Below are 19,117 nucleotides of genomic sequence, written 5' to 3' on the forward strand. Positions count from 1 at the left end.
CGGACCATGGACAATATGAACTTTTTTGTTCATTTTAGGGTGAAGAATCTACTGGAGAAGTTTGTAGCACGAGTAGCAATTCACCCTGTATATATATATAATTTTTTTTAAAATAAAGTAAAAATTTTCCTTGTTTTGTAAGTTTAAAATGAAAAAAATTACTTTTTACAATAAAAAATTAAATAAAAAAATAAACATTAATTCTTTCACCATCCAAAAATAATTATAAATCAAAATTTAATTTTCTTATAAAAACCACTTTTGTTTTCAATTTCATTGTGTTTTTTTAATAAGTAAAACGTTTCTGTAATGCATTTTTGAAAAGATAGTCACACATTAAAGTAGTTTTAAAAAATGGATTAATTAAATTATTGAAATATTAAAATATTAAAGCATTTGCCGTAGAGTAACAGGTGTAGATTAATCACTATGGATACGAAAATTACGAGCAAATGCAGTTGGATATACCAGCTACCCAGACAATGTCGTTTTCAAGTATTTATTTCTACTTAATTTTCATGATTAAGAGAAAATTTTAAAATTGTCTTTCTATTTTCGACGACAGGTTTTGTGAACAAGTCGTCAAATCTGAAATGGATGTTTGACGAATATTTGACTCACTCAACTATTTACCGTACTTGATACTTGGGATGGATGCTGTAGGAAAAGCAGGAGGCATTATTGAAGCAGGCAACATATCAAATCCGGCTAGGAAGAAATACGACCTGCAATATTACAAGACATTGACGAAGGAGCTTGTGAATGCCGGGACTCACATTTTAACCGTTAAAGTAAAAAGCCTATCCTTTAATAAAAGCATATTAGTTAACATTTATTTATAATACCAAATTTTAGGATATGGCAGGGCTTTTGAAGCCAAAAGCGGCTAAAATGTTAATTTCAGCTCTGAGGGACCAACACCCAAATGTTCCAATCCATGTACATACGACACAAGCGGAGATGGCGTGGCTTCAATGCTCGCTTGTGCCGAAGACGGTGCTGTTATAGTCGATGTGGCTGTGGATTCTGTCAGGCATCACATCGCAGCCTTCGATGGGCGCAGTAATTGCTTCGCTTCAAGGAACCCCATTAGACACAGGTTTGAAGCTGTAATTTGTGATCTTGTAGGTATCCAAGACTTCATTATAATATTTGTTGTAGGGATTAGTCTTAGGTTATTCAGCATACCGGGAACAAGCCAGAACGCTATACGCCCCTTTCGAATATACTGCAACCATGAAGTCGGGTAACGCGGATGTGTACCAGAATGAAATACCAGGCGGCCAGTACACAAACTTACAGTTTCAAGCGTTTTCGCTTGGTTAGGTGAAAAGTTTGAAACGTTGAAAAAGGCCTATGCTGAAGCCAATATCCTCGGTGACATAATAAAGGTGAATGAATCTTTTGGTTCGTTGTTTTTTGAACACATCATTTCATCCCTTGACCATTTTGAAGGTAAGCAAAATTGATAAACATTTTGAGGGTCTGTCCTGGCAAATATAACCCATTCAAGATGAAATGATTGTTTTCAACAATTGTATTTTTTTTATTTTTTTTTTTTTTTAATATTGTATTATATTTTCTTGCTTCTTTAGGTCAGACCATCATCAAAGGTGGTAGGCGACCTCGCACAGTTTATGTTACAAAATAAGTTGACCGCTGCAGATGTTACAAAAAAAGCTGGAGAACTGAAATAAGAATCAAGCTCGGAAGCAAGCCCGGCGATGCACTTGTGGTTTGATCTGCCATGAAAATGGAAACGATAGTGCAAGCACCAATTGGAGGCGCCGTAAATGCAATTGATGCCACAATCGGACAAAAAGTGAAAGGCAAATATTTGCTCGTTTCTATTAAAAAATAAAGCTGTTCTCCCTTACAATGTTATAAATGTTTACATTATTATTATTTTTCTATAATAATTAGCATTTCACAACTTATAATTATGCCGACCATTTTAATTTTTTATTTCTTTATTGTAGCTGTAAATTAAATTTCACTGAGTGCATAAATTTAACTTATGAACGTTGTACTTTATAACTTAAAAGGAAGTCCGATAACCTGGTTAAATCATTTCATAATCAACTTCTCATCAAACTGGATTCAATTTTTAAAGTACATAATTGCATATCCAAAGAAATTCTTGCCTTCTCTGGTGTACCTCACGGAGGCCACTTATCGCCTCTTCTGTTTAACATATACATCAATGACCTGAAAACGTTTTTCAAACTATTCAATCCCATTTACACTGTCTCAATCTCTAATTCGGTTTAAATTACGTTTACCAATTAAAACTGCAATGCCATCACTCACACTCATTCCATGCTTAATCTTGATTAAACACTTAATTAGTCATGACATCAGCCTTACATAATTTATTAAGGCTTTTATTAGGGCTTACCTATTATTTTTGTCAGGAAAATGTAATTCAACTCGCACTTCACCTAATATCACATGGAAATAAAATTAACTTTGGTATGGGACTTGGGAAGATATGCCAGAAAAGAATTTAACAAAGAATGATACTCTCAAAAATTGTTTTATTTTTATTGAAGGTACAAAAAAAAACATGGGATACTAATAATAAATAGTTAAAAGAAAGCAATTAAATCAGACTTAAAAATTACAAACAGACTTTTAATTGGAATGAATTTTTTTTCTTTTAAAATTACTCTTCCATTTTCTCATTTTTATCCTTTTTCTGCTTCAAAGCTGGAGCATTTGAATGAGTGATGGGAATTTCTCGAGAAGGATTCTCCTTGGAGATCTGAAAACGTGAATAATATGTTGTATTAATTTCATTTTTTACGTTTAAAATTGTTTAGATTTTAACGAGAAACTTACCAGCTTGGGTGCTTGGAGTGAAAGGACACCGTCGGAAGAAAGATTCGATTTGAGAGCGTTGACATCAACATCTTTGGGAATCCTGTATTTCCTCGTGAACTGTCTCGAGATAAAACCGTGCTCGTCCGATCGTTCTTCGTGCTTCCCATCAATGACAACCATATCGGTCTCGACTTTTACTTTAAGCTCTTCCGGCTTAAACTGCTGCACGTCCAAGTTGACTTTGAACCCATCCTTGTCAGAGACGATGGACGAAAGGCCAGAATCACCGGCAGCAAGGTTCCTCCATGGGCGGATGTAGCCGCAGCGTAGAGGATTAGACAACAACCTGCTTGGTCTCAAGTCATCGTCGAATAGACCGAGTCCAAAATGCTGGTCTCGCAAATCGCAGACTGGCCTACGATAATCGTCCAGCAGTTCGTTCAACAAAACTGGCAGCAATGACATCCTACNGTTCCACGTGAGGCAGAGCTTTTTATAGCTTAAATTCACTGATTTCGTGGTCCGCTTGCCCAATTAAGCTTTTTATAGCTTAAATTCACTGATTTGGTGGTCCGCTTGACCAATTAAGCTTTTTATAGCTTAAATTCACTAATTTCGTGGTTCGCTTGACCAATTAAGCTTTTTATAGCTTAAATTCACTGATTTCGTGGTCCGCTTGACCAATCAAGCTTTTTATAGCTTTTGTACCTCATCTAATTTGTATTTCGACCTTTTGACCAATTCCAATTACGGTTAAATTTTTTCCATTTTAATTTTGACTTTTCCATTTAAACATTCAACATTTTCTATTTTAATTTAAACTTTTCCATTTAACATTCAACTTTTTCCTAAACTTTTCCGTTTATTATTGAACTTTTCTATTTTAACTTCAATTTTTCCGTTTAACATTTAACTTTTTCCATTTTTATTTCGACTTTTCCATTTTAATTTAAACTTTATCATTATTATTACATTAATTCTTATATGTTTAGCGGTCATTATTGACCTATTTAATTTTTCGTATATTCTATTTATTATGGAACTTTTTCCATTTTAATTTAAACTGTTTCATTTAGTATTGAACTGTTTCCACTTTAATTTAAACCGTTTCCATTTCACATTCAACTTTTTCCTTTTAATTTCGGCTTTAATTTAACATTCAACTTTTTCCATTTTAATTTCGACTTTATTGTTTATTACATTAACTCTTATATGTTTAGCGGTCATAATTGACCTATTTAATTTTGTATCTTTTCTATTTATTATGGAACTTTTTCCATTTTAATTTAAACTTTTTCAGTTATTATTGTACTTAATTTAAACCTTTTCCATTTAACATTTAACTGTTTCCACTTTAATTTAAACCGTTTCCATTTAACAATCAACTTTTTCCTTTTAATTTCGACTTTCGTTTAATATTCTACTTTTTCCATTTTATTTTCGACATTTTTATTATTTATTCAATATCAAAATTTTTTTCGGAATTTCGACCTCTTTTCCAAATTAATTCAAACTTTTTCCTATGTATTTTAATCCTCGTAAAAATTGAAAAGCAGAATTTAACCTAGATTTTTCATAGGTAAAAGAAAAATAAGAAAAGTAAACAAAATACAGTATAATAAAATATCTTATTATAAATTAGTATAGGTAATAAAATAAACATAAAGATTGTTAAATAACAATTATAAAAATGTAATAGTAAAAATAATGTTTTTTAAGAAAAGAAAAAATTAAATTAATTTGGAAACGGACGAAAAGTTTTAATTGTTAAAAAGAAAAACTATCTTCTTTTGTTATTAGGTATAGATTGATTATTTAAAAAATTAATAATTAACAAGGAAAAATTTTTTTTCATATTATAGAAAAATATAAATATATTCGTTAACTGTTTTCATATCTGAAATTGTATTAATTTTAATTAGTATTTCTAATTTTCAATAAAACTTATTGCTTTAATTAACCAAGAAATGTATTTAAAAAAATCGTTACTCAGGTCAAAAGCTTAGAAGGAATTTAAAATTGTCGTCGGCATTTGTTTGTTTTTTTATTAAAATTAGGTCATTCATTAAAGTTATTTTTTTTCTGCATTTTTGGACGGTGAACTTTGTACTTAGGACGGAAAAACTTTGACAAAGGGCAAAAAACTTTGAATTCAAATCATGTCGGATGTGAAGTTCTGACACGTTTTTATGAATTGTTCTAATCTATCCTCCCTATTATTTTAACACTTTATAATCCTTTGTTTTATTTATAAATATATTTAACTAATGTCTATTGTTTTGAATGAGAAAACGATCAATTCAAAAAATGGCTTGGATTCAGATTTTGATTTGGTAACATTTCAGACATTTTAACTAAATAATTCCCATGCTTTTGGCTTTCTACAACATCAAATGTATTTTTTCAAGTATATTTAAATTTAAATTCAATTTAAAGATGAGAAATTAAACGGAAATATCGTTAAAACTGGGTGAAAAAGTCTAGAAAGGTCTAGAAGTGGGGAGGCCATTCTAGGCCTTTGAACAATCGATTACAGCTCAGCTATATAAATTCAGCCGGCTCGTCCCCACCATCATTTGTTCTTGTAACGGACAACCGAACACGTTTTTTAGTCAACAATTCGACTTTACAAACAACTTGAATATAAGCTAAAAGTGAGTAAACATTTTATTTTAAAATAGTTAAAGTTTATTATCAAATTGTAAAAATGTGTTTGTTCCTGTTTTAGAAATGTCGTTGCTGCCGGTTTTGTTGAACGAGCTGCTTGATGATTACCGCAGGCCTGTTTACGACTTAAGCGATCAGCATTTCGGTCTCGGTCTTTTGGACGATGACCTGAGACCTACCAGGCTGCTTAAGACTCCACTGAGATGCGGCTACGTCCGACCATGGAGGAACCTTTCTGCAGGGGATTCCGGACTCTCGTCCATCGTCTCGAACAAGGACGAGTTTAAAGTCAACTTAGACGTGCAGCAGTTCAAGCCGGAAGAGCTTAAAGTAAAAGTCGAGAATGACATGATTGTCGTCGATGCGAAGCACGAGGAAAGGTCGGACGAGCACGGCTTCATATCGAGACAGTTTACGAGGAAATACAAGATCCCGAAGGATGTAGACCTTAACGGTCTTAAATCGAATCTTTCTTCTGATGGTGTTCTCACACTCCAAGCTCCTAAGCTGGTAAGTTAATTATTCTCTAAAAAAAAATTTCCTTCAAAATTTTACCAATGTTGTTTTATCTGTATTCAGGTTACGAAGGAAAGCATGGGCCGTGAGATTCCCATAATCCACACCAATGCCCCAGCAGTGAAACAAAACAAAGAAAAAGCTCCTGAAAAAGAGAAACCTTCATCATAAAACTAATGAGAATTTTCAGACTGTTCCTTTTTATAAGTTTGTAAAAAAAAGTGTTCTCGATATTGTAATGTACCTATTGGTTTAGTATTAGTATTATCTTACTACTAAATAACACGACTGTCTTGTCTTCTTGTCTATCGTAATTATATTTAATGTAAATTTTGATTTAATTCACTTCTATTTCCTAGGACATTATGTATATATTAAGTTTGTAAACTTTAGTCTCTTACATCATAATTTATGTGTTTCGTATTATTTTGCAATGTAATAAATTTTGTTGAACTGTTTTTGTTTTTTTATTACAACTCTTGACCATTATTCAAACATAATTCAAACTTTTATCTTGGTATGAAATAAAAATAAATATCTTTAAATGTAAAAATCTATTTCAGTTGCAATAGTATTACACAAATTTTTGATCTTGGTATAATGTGATTAAAGAAACTTAACCACAACCCTGTTGTATGGTCATAACGATGTTAAACAATCTTAAATACATCTAAACTGCTATAGTTTTTTAATAAATGGTTTCAAATTTATTGTGGTTGCAATAGCGTTAAATAATTTTTATCTTAGTATGGCTGGATGAAGAAACTTACTTGTTACTGTTGTTCGACTTATGGTCAGCATCAGGGTAAAGCAAACTTACATATGTCCAAGTCTGTCATATGGTAAAACAAACTTAATATGTCTACACATTGACATAATTTTTTTAATAAATGGGTTCAAATTTATTTTAGTTAAAATAATGTTACACAATCTTGATCTTGGTATGCCTGGATGAAGAAACTTATTTAAATGTTGTTCAACATTTTTTAATAAATGATATCAAATTTATTTTAGTTGTAATAGTGTCACAGGAATAATCTTCATCTTGGTTTGGCTTTGTTGGACTTATTTATTTTAGTCATCACAGTAAAAAAAAACCAAATCATTGATTAATTTTTTAATAAATGGTTTCAAATTTATTTTAGTTGTACTAGTGTTACACAAATAATCTTGATCTTGGTATGGCTGGAGGGAGAAACTTGTTTAATTGTTACTGTCGTTCAACTTATTTATGGTCATCACAGTAAAAAAAAATTTCTGAAACCTACATCACACCCGACCGCATCTCACGATATCTGAATAACTATCAATTAACGGTCACTAACCTCTACACACATAAAAAAACTTAAATCATTGACTAATTTTTTAATAAATGGTTTCAAATTTATTTTAGTTGTAATAATGTTACAGGAATAATCTTCATCTTGGTTTGGCTTTGTTGGACTTGTCATCACAGTAAAAAAAACTTAAATCATTGACTAATTTTTTAATAAATGGTTTCAAATTTATTGTAGTTGTAATAGTGTTGCAGGAATAATCTTCATCTTGGTTTGACTTTGTTGGACTTATTTACAGTCATCATCACAGTAAAAAAAACTTAAATCATTGACTAATTTTTTAATAAATGGTTTCAAATTTATTTTAGTTGTAATAGTGTTACACAATTAATCTTGATCTTGGTATGGCGGATGGAGAAACTTGTTTAATTGTTACTGTTGTTCGACTTATTTATGGTCATCACAGTAAAAAAAAAACTTAAATCATTGACTAATTTTTTAATAAATGGTTTTAAATTTATTTTAATTGTAATAGTGTTACACGAATAATCTTGATCTTGGTATGCCTGAATGATGAAACTTAATTAATTGTTCGACTTATTTACGGTCATCATCAGGGTAAAACAATTGTAAATATATTAATGCATTGACATAATTTTGGCAATGTTGGGTCATCAATGAAATTTTAAACCATGGAGGATACAAAAAAATAATTTTTTAAACAATATACTAAGTAGAGACAATTTTATAAAGTTAATATAAATTTTGGCAATATTCACTTCATTTATCCGGGACAATGTGACAAATTCATGTATTAAATTAATATTTCTTGACTTTTAAGAAGCACTTTTAAAATTATTTTAGTTGTCAGTACTAAAAAATATATATTTCTTCATATCCATTCCAACGAATGTATTCAGTCGCTTTTATGAGCAAACAGGGTCATTTATCTCATGCATTTCTGTTTCATTTCTTGTGTTTAGAGGGATAACAAAGGATACTTTTTGGCCCAGAACATTTTTACTGCATACCGAACTGACAAAAACATAGATACTTGAGGCAATAGATTAAGAATAAGTCTCAGTCCAGTGAAATTGTATTCCAGGATAGAGTCATGCAAAATAGTTGATCACCAGGTTTGATCCGAAGTTCAATAAAACTATAAATAAAAAAATCAATTCAATTTTTTTTTATATCGAAAGTCTTGGATAAGATGAAAAAGTTAGTGTCATGAGCGGGATTCGAGGCCACGACTTTTGGCTGCTCTAGCCACTTGAACTATCATGACTTCATTCCACTGTGGCACCAACTCCTCTTCTCAACCTTTTGAATTTACCCTCTTTTTGCCATTTTTTGTGTTCGAATCCCACTCGTGACACTAACTTTTTCAACTCAATTGAGACCGTAGATAAAAGTCATTAATTCAAATAATTAATAATGGTCAATTATGACCACTAAACATGTATGGTTAAACAAATTGATATAAAATAATTTGGAAAAATAAATTTCAGGCTATGGTACAATAAATATAGTAAATAAAAGAGAGGTATAAACACATAAAGATAAAAACTTCTCAATAAACAATTATATGACAAAATGATATCAATAAGAAAGTCTGACCTATTTTTATTATCTTTTTTGAAAATCAGCACTACTTCTTTATATCAGTACTAAAGTTTAATAAACTACTATAATTAAATTTATAAAAACGGCCAGTACTTGGTTAACACAAAATAATTCAGTTTTATTCTGGGTAAATTAGTTAGGGCAGAAGGGAAATGACTAAAAATAAGCATTATAAAAGTTTTAAAGAATCCTCACATTCTTTGCAAAGAATCTCTTGCAATGTGTAAAATCCGAATGAAAAATCAATAATAATCAAAATTACAATTAATTAAGGTTTTTAGTTGAGATAAAAAAGTCAATGACACGAGCAGGATTCGAACCCACGATCTTCGGCTAGATACACCACTGCTCTACCACTTGAGCAGCGGCGTTCTAGCTGAAGATCGTGGGTTCGAATCCCGCTCGTGCCATTTACTTTTTTATCTCAACTAAAAACCTTAATTAATTGTAATATATTAATTGGTCAAGCAGACCACGAAATTAGTGAATTTAATAATCAAAATTTGCAAACAGGAAACAAAGATTTTTTACCTGCTTTCTCAAGAACTAGTATTTTTTGAGAAGAGCCTCTGTCGATGTATATTTTACAGTATATTTAACCAAAATAATTTCCATCTGAAAATGTACTAAACATTCCATCTTCTACCAAACAATTTTAAAACACTCGCGTAAAAATAATTTTCCACTTTCACACTTGATCAGAAATATTTATTTATCTTAACATCTACCTTGAAAAACCTAACTGTCATCGTTACTGTCCACTCCAGCGATGTCCGATGAGGGCACTATTCATGACAGAAGTAAATTTAATATTTTATTATATACCAAACTTTTTATTTATTTATTTCTTAACATAAACGACTAACCGTCTTTATTTTCTTGTTAATTTGAAACAATGCAAATGTTGAAATTTCTCTTTTATTTGTCTCCTGACTTTATGAGTACCTTAATTTTCTCCTTGAAGCACGCTCCAGAGATAATTCAAAGGAATCATTGATGTAATTATAATTTTGTGTACAAAAAATTAACGAATCGGCAAAGAATCATCTAGCATGATCAAATTGTATTAAACATTTTTTTAAATAATATAGTGTCATAATTAAGTTACCTGCAAATTTACAGCGAGTTTCCCAGGTTGAAATAAACTTAGAAAAATAAAATCAAGTTACCTTCTGAGCCTGGCATAATTAATGTGTATGATATATATAAAAAAGACACTTTTTTAATTAGTGAATTTTCCCCCTTGTTTTGGAAAAAAACGCACTAAGTTTCAAATTTATTTTTTTTTAGGCAAGATAACAATGCTTTTGAGAAATAAAATTAACAACAAAAACATCACTTTTAGTATTTAATACATTGTTTTTTTTATATTTATTTTATTCATATCTTATGTATCTCATATTTTACAACTGTTTATTATTATTGTTATTATTAATTTTACGACTTTTTTGTGTGTCTTCTCTCATGTCCAATACAAAATTGAGTGTTAATAATGTATAATCTCCTTTCACACTTTCAGCAAATGGTACAGCTTTGAATTCTAATGATAATAATATAATTAGAAAAATAATAATTAAGTAGGCACAGCCTACAATCGTCTAATTAATGTGATTGAGAGGCATAAATTTGAAAAGGGGGAAAATAAATGAAAATGTGTTAATTTATAGACAATTGTAGATTAGAGTGAATTGTTATAATAAGTAGCTTTTTTTATTTTAATTTTTTTTTAAGTGTTAGGTACTTTTTTTGTACTGATCCACACAAAAGTACTAAAAAGTAATAAACATGAGTGCCTCTCGAGTTTTTAAAATTCTTATTTTTATATTATTTTCTTTACTGAATAGTCAAGTTTTTTCCACAAATTTACATAATCATGATGAAAAGAGAATTAGACAAAAAAATAAATATTAAATGATTCCGTGATTGAAAAAGAAATAACAATAAAGACACTGATTACACCAATGTATAAAAAACATTACACTTATCGAACAAAATATTGACTCTTCATTCTGGGAAAATAATAGAAATAATATAATAATAATAATAATTTGACGCTCAAATTCGTAATAAGGTATAATGCTGATATCAATTTGTTGATAAAATATACAAACGGAGATTTAGCTAGTCTACAAAACTTTGTTCTACACAAGCTTTCACTCGTTTTTCGTATTCCCGTCGGTTTTCTTTGTATAATTGTGCCGCCATTGAATTCGCTGGTGAATTCGGGTTTGGATCGCTTAACAATGACTGTAAAAAATAAATAATGCAAAACAAACATGATTGTATCACAATACAAACAAATCCTCACCTGTATAGATGTTAATATCGCAGAAACGTCGTACGTTGGACTCCATCTATTTTGTAAAATATCTAAACAAATCCCGCCATCGGCGTAGACGTTGGGGTGAAACATTTTCGAGACAAATCGTACAGTCGGCGGTTTGTTGGGGTACTCTTCGGTAAATTCTATAGTTAACTTAAAAGTTCCATCTTCGAATGGTGTATCATGAGGACTAAAATAATAAAAACATATATAACAAACTACATTAGCTATCATTCTTCAAGAAAAAAAAAAAAAAAAAAAATACAAAACTGGCGAATGAACTACTCACCCAAAAATAACAGCATTCCATATCATAATGTTGTTATCTGTGGGAGCTCCACTGACTCCAGTAGGAGGATCTTCTTGCAATCTGTAAAAATGGAAAAAAGTAAAAATGAATAGAGGTTAATTATACATATTATCAAAACAAAATAAATCAACTGTACACAAAATTTACAATAAATCTTCAAATCTTTTTTATCTATATTTATATTGGCTGTGTTTCGGGTTTTAGTTTGAACAAAAACAACCAGGCTCAAATAAAGTTCAATTTAATGCATTCTTGAACTTCAGTCTCAAACTAAAATCCTACACATAGCATATTAATATTTACAATTACTTATATTTCATCAATAAATAAGATTATTCTTTTTATTATTATTACAAAATTATACTGTGGTATTATTTATGTAATAGGAAATAGTTTTAGTTTTACAGCCTTTATTTCATTTCTTGCCAATTACAAGGTAATTTCAGTAAATTTATTTACGTCAGTTGTTCAAAAATGGATGGGAAATTTTCAAATAAAGTAACTAGAATTTATATTATTATATTTGGGCAATTCTGATGTAACATCTAATTCAAATGTGTATTAAATAATTTACATAAACACATGCAAAATGCAAACATAAATATATTTCTAGATTACTATTATGTCAAATACACAGACCAATGATGATCAGAGACAAAATAAAAATTACAAGTTTATGATCTCAGACTTGACAACACATTTATTAGAAATTTTGATATTATCTAATTAATTAAATATGTATTGTTCAATGGTAGCGTAATACTAATGTCAGAGATGATAATTGTTTCTTTAATTAATTAAAATATTTATTGTTAAAAAATTAATGAATTATATAAGGCTAAGAATATTTAAAAGTATTGAAAAACATATATTCTAAGTTGTATCAGCCCCTACCCCCTGGCCAAAGATTATTCAACAAACATGAGTCATCCAGCATCCGTCCAAATAAGGGGTTCTGTTTATGTAGAAGTGCAGTTCAATTTCATATGACACAGGGACCATGAAGATTTCATTTTACTTTATAATTTTGCTGATTTTCATTCATATCAGTAAATACAAACAACCCTGTTTTTTTTTGTTTTTTTCAATTAGTATTTATTGGAGTTTATTTTGAATGTATTTGTTCAAATAAATTTTATTTTTAATGACTTCAGCAAATGATGACGATTGAAAAATTCATTTTTCTCATGCATTCATTCTTTTATTAATACTTATTTTATTTTTATTAATACTTTTTATTTATTTATTTTTTAATGACATCCACTTATCGACTTGGTTCAAAGGTAGTATTTTTACTTAATAGAAGAAAATTACAAAACTAAAACAGAGCCAGAAACTGAAAAACTTCCATAAAATAATTATTAATTCCATAAAAATAATATAATAAATAATAAACAATGTGTACACATATATTGGGAATAATTGTTATGTTCAATGCAGTTGAGTGTATTTGACAATGTTGACATACACCTTCATAAATTAGTGTACATAAAAAATGAATTAATCTACTACACTGATGAACAAACCAGCAAAGACTCCATCCAAGAATCCATTGCTGATTTGATCGGACATGTACGAATGAAATTTCACTTTTTTTGTAAATAAAAACACCCAATACAAAAGACCACTAAAATGACTTTGCCAACAGGTTTCCCTTTCTTTTGTTCGGACTTTACACATCCAATTAAAGATTATCGATACAACATAAAATGTTTTCAACATACTCAATCACAACTCTTATTATTGAATTTGCGTAATAAATGTTTTATATAATTCAATCAAAACTGTGTGAAGTATCCCTGCTAACTTTCAGGGAAAAACGTCAATTGGGAAGAAGGTTCAACCTGAAAGGTGCAAAAAAATATGGAAAAAATGTTTTCTGGGCTTTTCAATTTGCTTTTACATATTTAAATCTTGCATTAGAATTTATATATGTAACATAGAATTATATATATAAAATTATTAACAAAACTTCAATTAGTGATATATTTCTGATTATAAAACATATCTTTTTGAACAATTTTTAAATTATAATGAATTTCGATTAATTAATTTTTAATTAAGGTTTTGGTTGAGATAAAAAAGTCAGTGTCATGAGCAGGATTCGAACCCACGACCTTCGGCTAAATACACCGCTGTGCTCTACCACTTGAGCTATCGTGACTTCGATCCACTCCGACACCAACTTCCCATCTCAACCACACCTTTCGAATTTTTTTTTTTTTTTTTTTTTTTTTTTTGTAATATATTTGATTCTTGGCAACAAATGAAATGGTCACGGAGAGCTTTAGTGAAGTATACTTTTTTTTGTTTATGTTATCATATTACTGATGACTTCAAAATTATACTTCATTTTGCTTATTACAACTATTAGGTTTCGTGGTCCTATTGACCAAATAAATTCTTTTCAATTAATTAATCTTTAATTAAGGTTTTGGTTGGGATAAAAAATTCAGCGTCAAGAGTGGGATTCCTTGTCCAGATAGTTTGAGGTAAAGTTTTGTACAGTGTTAATTTGTTCTTTAGTCACCTGCTTTTGGTCCTACAAGTCTGCATAAGTTGTCCAAATCGTCTATTTAGTTCTTGATGTTTATGTCTTATGAGAGAGTTCCACATCAGTGTCTTAGTGTAGCACTAAGTATTTTACCTGTGATGTTAGTGTTCCTTGTTGTTAATGTACATGTGAGCAAAGTTGTTTGTTCAAAGTTAACATAATTTGGTTATTAAAATCATTATATTTCATGGTCTGATTGATCAAGTAACTTCTTTCAATTAATTAATCTTTATGTAAGGTATTGGTTGAGATGAAAAAGTAAGTGTCACCAGCGGGATCTGAACTCCCTTTGGCTTAGACTGTGGGTTCGAATCTCGCTCGTGACACTTATTTTTTCATTTCAACCAATACCTTATATAAAGATTAATTAATTGAAATAATATTGTCCTCGTTTATCTTCCTGAGTTTGGACTATTCTATACTGAGCTCCTGTATATTGGAGGTGGCGTAGGCCCATGAGTGAGGTGCATATGCGATACAAGAGTATCTAGATGACTCTCCTAGCAATTAGATTGTCATCTCCCCTCCATCTCTTCTCGATCCTCTCCTAAATGTTTTAAAGGCCCAGATGTTTTACTCTGTCATAGTTTTATAATGGACGAGTTAGAAGGTCGTATAGCAATTGCAACACATTTTCTTTTTTTTAACTTTATCTGCATACTAATAGTCACTTTGCCCTAAAGCATGGGATATATTTGAACTAATAAAATTAGTTTGTTATTTCACTTCTGTCCATTTTTTATAAGTATAAAAAAGAGGAGTATGAAAACAAGATACAGACAGAGTGATCTGCTTGATAGCGACTGAATTGTGGGAATGACATTCTGCACAATGTCCCGTCAGGTGCCTTCATACAGAAAAAGTATCCCAAGTGACTAAAAATTGGAATCTCGTACCGGTCAACTTTCAGTCCCTCTGTCTGAATGAGAGGGTTTGCCCCTATGTTTCCTCCATCTTCTTGATACCGGTCTATCAGACTGCCTCCGTGAGAACCGGGCCTTAGATTGATTATAAAAGGGATAAAATTGCTGTATCGTCTGCATAGATTGTAAGGATGGTGTTGGGATGTATTGGCATAAAGGATTTAAGTATTAAAAGATCTGTGAAGATAATATGTAAAGAATACACAGAAAAAACCCACAATTTTTAAATGAAAACGTTGATGTTAATGTTTAACACCAAATAAAGATAATAAATAATACATTTTCCTTAATGAAAGTTCATGGGGAACGAAGTAGCCGAGTGGTCAGTGTATCAGACTCTGAGCTCATAGACCCTGTGGTCATGGGTTCAATACCCGCGCCGTTGCCCCTGGCATCCCCTTGTACGTTGCGACCAATAAGAAAAAAACCTTGCCCTAATGGCAAAGGTACAGGTTAAAAACACCAGAAGTCCCCAAAAATTCAATTCATACAATTCATCATATTCTCTGGCTAATATTGAAAAATGAAAAAAGTTCAATATTATTATCATAATGATAAAACATGGTTGTAAAATCTGTTAAATAATTTAAAGAGTGCCATATTATTATTATTATTATTTTAAAGTGCCAAAAATGATTAGATAACTAGAAACAATACATGACTGATTTTTTTTTTACGTCAGTGCTAACAACATTACTTACAACAGCCAAACTGTCAGGCTCTATATTATGTATCAACAAAGATAATTATTAAATACATAGAAGGATGTTACACCAAATCAAAAAGATTAAAACATTGAATATTTGGATGCACACATGGATGTAAAACCTGTAAAGAAATTTAAATAAATGCCATAATTATTTAGAAATCGTGAGATGAGGTCTGGTGTGATGTAGGTTTCAGAAAAACATTTTCTTTATCGTGCCAACGTTTCGATCTTTATTGAGATCATCTTCAGGGCTCAATAAAGATCGAAACGTTGGCACAATAAAGAAAATGTTTTTCTGAAACCTACATCACACCAGACCGCATCTCACGATTTCTAAATACTTATCGATTAACAGTTACTAATCACCACAAAATGCGATAATTTTTTTCATTGAACAATTGAACACCAGCATAAAACTGCAAAAAGCAAAAGCATTAAATACTACACATGGAATACAAGAATGATTTTAAATTTTTTTGTCAGTGCCAAGTGATACAAAGGGCCAAGGTTTGATATGCATAAATGAAGCTAATATAGTTATTATACATTAGCTGTTGTACCAATTATTCAATCAACAAGAAGGAAATAATACATGATTGAATACGTGGATGTATGGATGCAAAACCTGTAAAGACATTTAAACAACAATGACGACAGTACAAAAAGCAAAAGTACATTTTAATAAAAGAAATTTTATAATAGATATATTTTTTATAGCAGGGCCAATTTGGCATAGAATATTGTTACGAGGTGTTGTTGTTGACTTTTGCAAATTTTGATGAATGAAAATGAATGTATCAGTTATAAATGTGACCAGGGCAGTATGGTGAGTGTTCAAGGTTATCAATCGGTTGCGGTACTTGCACTGTCCGGAGAACCGATACAGTGGTGATCGACATGGAGTTATTGTCAAAATCCCTTTTCCACCCCATTTTCTTTTAATAGCCAAAAGGAAAGAGAACCTTGAAATCGATAAAAGGGACTTCGACCTTCGGGTCGAGACAAACGTTACGAAAACAACTATTTTTACTCCCGCTGTGTCACTGCGGATCGGGAACAAATTGCATGCCGTTCTTGATAATAGTCTAAACGGAAAATGAAGAAAAGGTTTTTCCGGTTTATCGTCGAGGAAAGCCGGAATGGAAGAAGAGAAAAGGGATTTTTGTACGTGGCGTTGTTTTGGGATTTCTACCTCGGAGGATTGCACAACGGTGCTGGGGGGAAAAATGTACAAAACGCCTCTCCCATCAATGAAACCGTGGAAAAAGGACACGACTGTCCCCTTCAAGCTGAAAGTGAACTGTATTGAAAATAATCGACTCACCGTTTAAAATCTCTCATTAATCGCCGTCTGGCAGGTGTAGACATAATTAGGTATTAAAAATGTGATTATTGATACTGTGTGGAATTTTGTTACTTTCTTTTGACACTAGGGATTTGTCCACTCCGGCGAATTTCAAACGGAATCTCGATCAATTTTGCCTGTTTTTCTAGTTGCAATTTTTTGGTGCTAGGTGGATACCCGAGGGAGAAAAACAAAAAGGTCTACTTCCTAACCTCGGCGAAGACGAAGCTTTCAGCAAAATAAATTCTCATATTGGGCCGGCAGGCGTGCCAACGGAGCTGGACACCTTCGCCGAATCGGCCCCTTATTGGAAAATCCGGTCCTTCCATTTAGGAAAAACTGCCCATTTTCAAATACATAATTATTATATTTTCTTTTTAAAGGATGATCGAGTGAATACGAAAGAGAAAATATTATTGAACATATGTTTTCCCTCTTTGAGAGAAAATTTGACGCTCCGGTCGGTTTTTTTCTCCCCACCCCCAGCTATGAACCAATTACAACAATACGATTCATTTTTAATTATAAAAATATCTCTATGGAAAAATGTTGAAAGTTCTTTAAAAACTTGCGCCCCCTCCACGATTTTGTTACACCACTCGGAAGCTCCAATATACAATATTTGTACATATTTAACGGGAAAGATCACAAATTTACTTATTTGCAGGTAATAGCCAGCCCACTTTATTTAAATAATTACACGAAAGACAAAATTTAAGACATGAAAAACATTGAAATATTAATCACTGACAATAATTCCCTAATTTCGTGGTCCGCTTGACCAATTAATATATTACAATTAATTAAGGTTTTTAGTTGAGATAAAAAAGTCAATGGCACGAGCGGGATTCGAACCCACGATCTTTGGCTAGATACGCAGCTGCTCTACCACTTGAGCTATCATGACCTCGATCCACTCGGTCACCAACTTCCCATTTCAAAATTCAAAAGGTGGGGTTGAGATGGGAAGTTGGTGTCCGAGTGGATCGAGGTCAAGTGGTAGAGGAGCGGTGTATCTAGCCGAAGATCGTGGGTTCGAATCCCGCTCGTGCCATTGACTTTTTTATCTCAACTAAAAACCTTAATTAATTGACAATAATATAATTAATAATTTTTAGAGATTTCCTACCTAACAATGATTTGTGGGCGATAAATTCAACAATAAATATATTTGTGTGGTGATTAGTGACCGTTAATCGATATTTATTTTGCATTGTATAAATTCACTTTTCCACATCCAAAATGTAATTGTTATATGTAAACAATGTTTGTAAATCCCAGGCCCTGAAGATGATCTCAATAAAGATCGAAACATTGGCACGATAAAGAAAATGTTTTTCTGAAACCTACATCACCCAGACTGCATCTCACGATTTCTAAATAAATAAATATATTTGTGTGGTGTTTAGTGACTGTTAATTAATGATTATTTGGAGATCATGAGATGCATCTGGTGTGATGCAGGTTTTGAAAAACTTTTTTTTATCGTGCCAATGTTTCGATCTTTATTGAGATCATCTTCAGGGCTCAAAGTGTTTGTTTTCTGTGTAGATGTGCCATTATTGTGTTGAGAGTGCCCTCCCAACACGACACTCAATAATGACACATCTACACAGAAAACAAACACTTTGAGCTCTGAAGACGATCTCAACAAAGATTGAAACGTTGGCACGACAAAGAAAATGTTTTTCTAAGCCTACGAAACACCGGACCGATCTCGAAATAATAATAAATATATTTTTTCTTTAATTGTGCAATTAAATTGACTGAATTCAGTTGTCCAGCACCCAATTTACTACCTAACAATGAGTTGTGGTCAATTCTATATTCAACAATAGTTAGTTATATTTGTGTTCTTTAGTTATTGTGATTAAATAATTATAACTTTTTTTTATACATTGTTGTACATACATACATGTTTTTATTGTAGAATTGTACTTCTAATTGTAATGCATATTTTTCTTATTTTGCTTTTACTTTTTAATTGGTTTGTTTTCAAATTCAGTTTATATGCTTTACATAGTAGTCACATTCATTCTTGTAT

The 19,117-nt window shown here is 31.2% G+C and overlaps 3 protein-coding genes and 1 pseudogene across 4 annotated transcripts; 2 read left to right on the forward strand and 2 right to left on the reverse strand.

Annotated features, from left to right (window-relative positions):
* Positions 1-427: 427 nt before the first annotated feature.
* Positions 428-1,867, forward strand: LOC106669041 (annotated as a pseudogene).
* A 780-nt stretch (positions 1,868-2,647) lies between these two features.
* LOC106669042 (alpha-crystallin A chain-like) lies at positions 2,648-3,288 on the reverse strand. Its single transcript, XM_024230074.1, has 2 exons — positions 2,842-3,288; positions 2,648-2,764 (listed from the first exon to the last, which is right to left on the reverse strand). Exons 1-2 carry the CDS (start codon positions 3,286-3,288, stop codon positions 2,666-2,668), a joined length of 546 nt encoding a protein of 181 aa, XP_024085842.1. The 3' UTR covers positions 2,648-2,665.
* Positions 3,289-5,143: 1,855 nt separating this feature from the next.
* Positions 5,144-6,342, forward strand: LOC106673669 (alpha-crystallin B chain-like). Its single transcript, XM_014405854.2, has 3 exons — positions 5,144-5,477; positions 5,552-6,000; positions 6,070-6,342. The coding sequence occupies exons 2-3, from the start codon at positions 5,554-5,556 to the stop codon at positions 6,175-6,177; spliced, it is 555 nt and encodes a 184-aa protein (XP_014261340.1). The 5' UTR covers positions 5,144-5,477; positions 5,552-5,553; the 3' UTR covers positions 6,178-6,342.
* A 4,363-nt stretch (positions 6,343-10,705) lies between these two features.
* LOC106673666 (ubiquitin-conjugating enzyme E2-17 kDa) lies at positions 10,706-17,500 on the reverse strand. 2 transcript variants are annotated; one of them, XM_024230076.1, is made up of 4 exons: positions 17,053-17,500; positions 11,522-11,602; positions 11,218-11,422; positions 10,706-11,156 (listed from the first exon to the last, which is right to left on the reverse strand). In XM_024230076.1, exons 1-4 carry the CDS (start codon positions 17,094-17,096, stop codon positions 11,031-11,033), a joined length of 456 nt encoding a protein of 151 aa, XP_024085844.1. In that variant the 5' UTR covers positions 17,097-17,500; the 3' UTR covers positions 10,706-11,030. The 2 variants fall into 2 exon arrangements, with proteins under 2 accessions (XP_024085844.1, XP_024085843.1); XM_024230075.1 differs by lacking the exon at positions 17,053-17,500 and adding an exon at positions 16,593-16,675.
* Positions 17,501-19,117: the final 1,617 nt, after the last annotated feature.

Source organism: Cimex lectularius, unplaced genomic scaffold (genome assembly GCF_000648675.2).
Source record: "Cimex lectularius strain Harlan isolate CLEC.00 unplaced genomic scaffold, Clec_2.1 scaffold420, whole genome shotgun sequence".
NCBI classification, from domain to species: Eukaryota; Metazoa; Arthropoda; class Insecta; order Hemiptera; family Cimicidae; genus Cimex; species Cimex lectularius.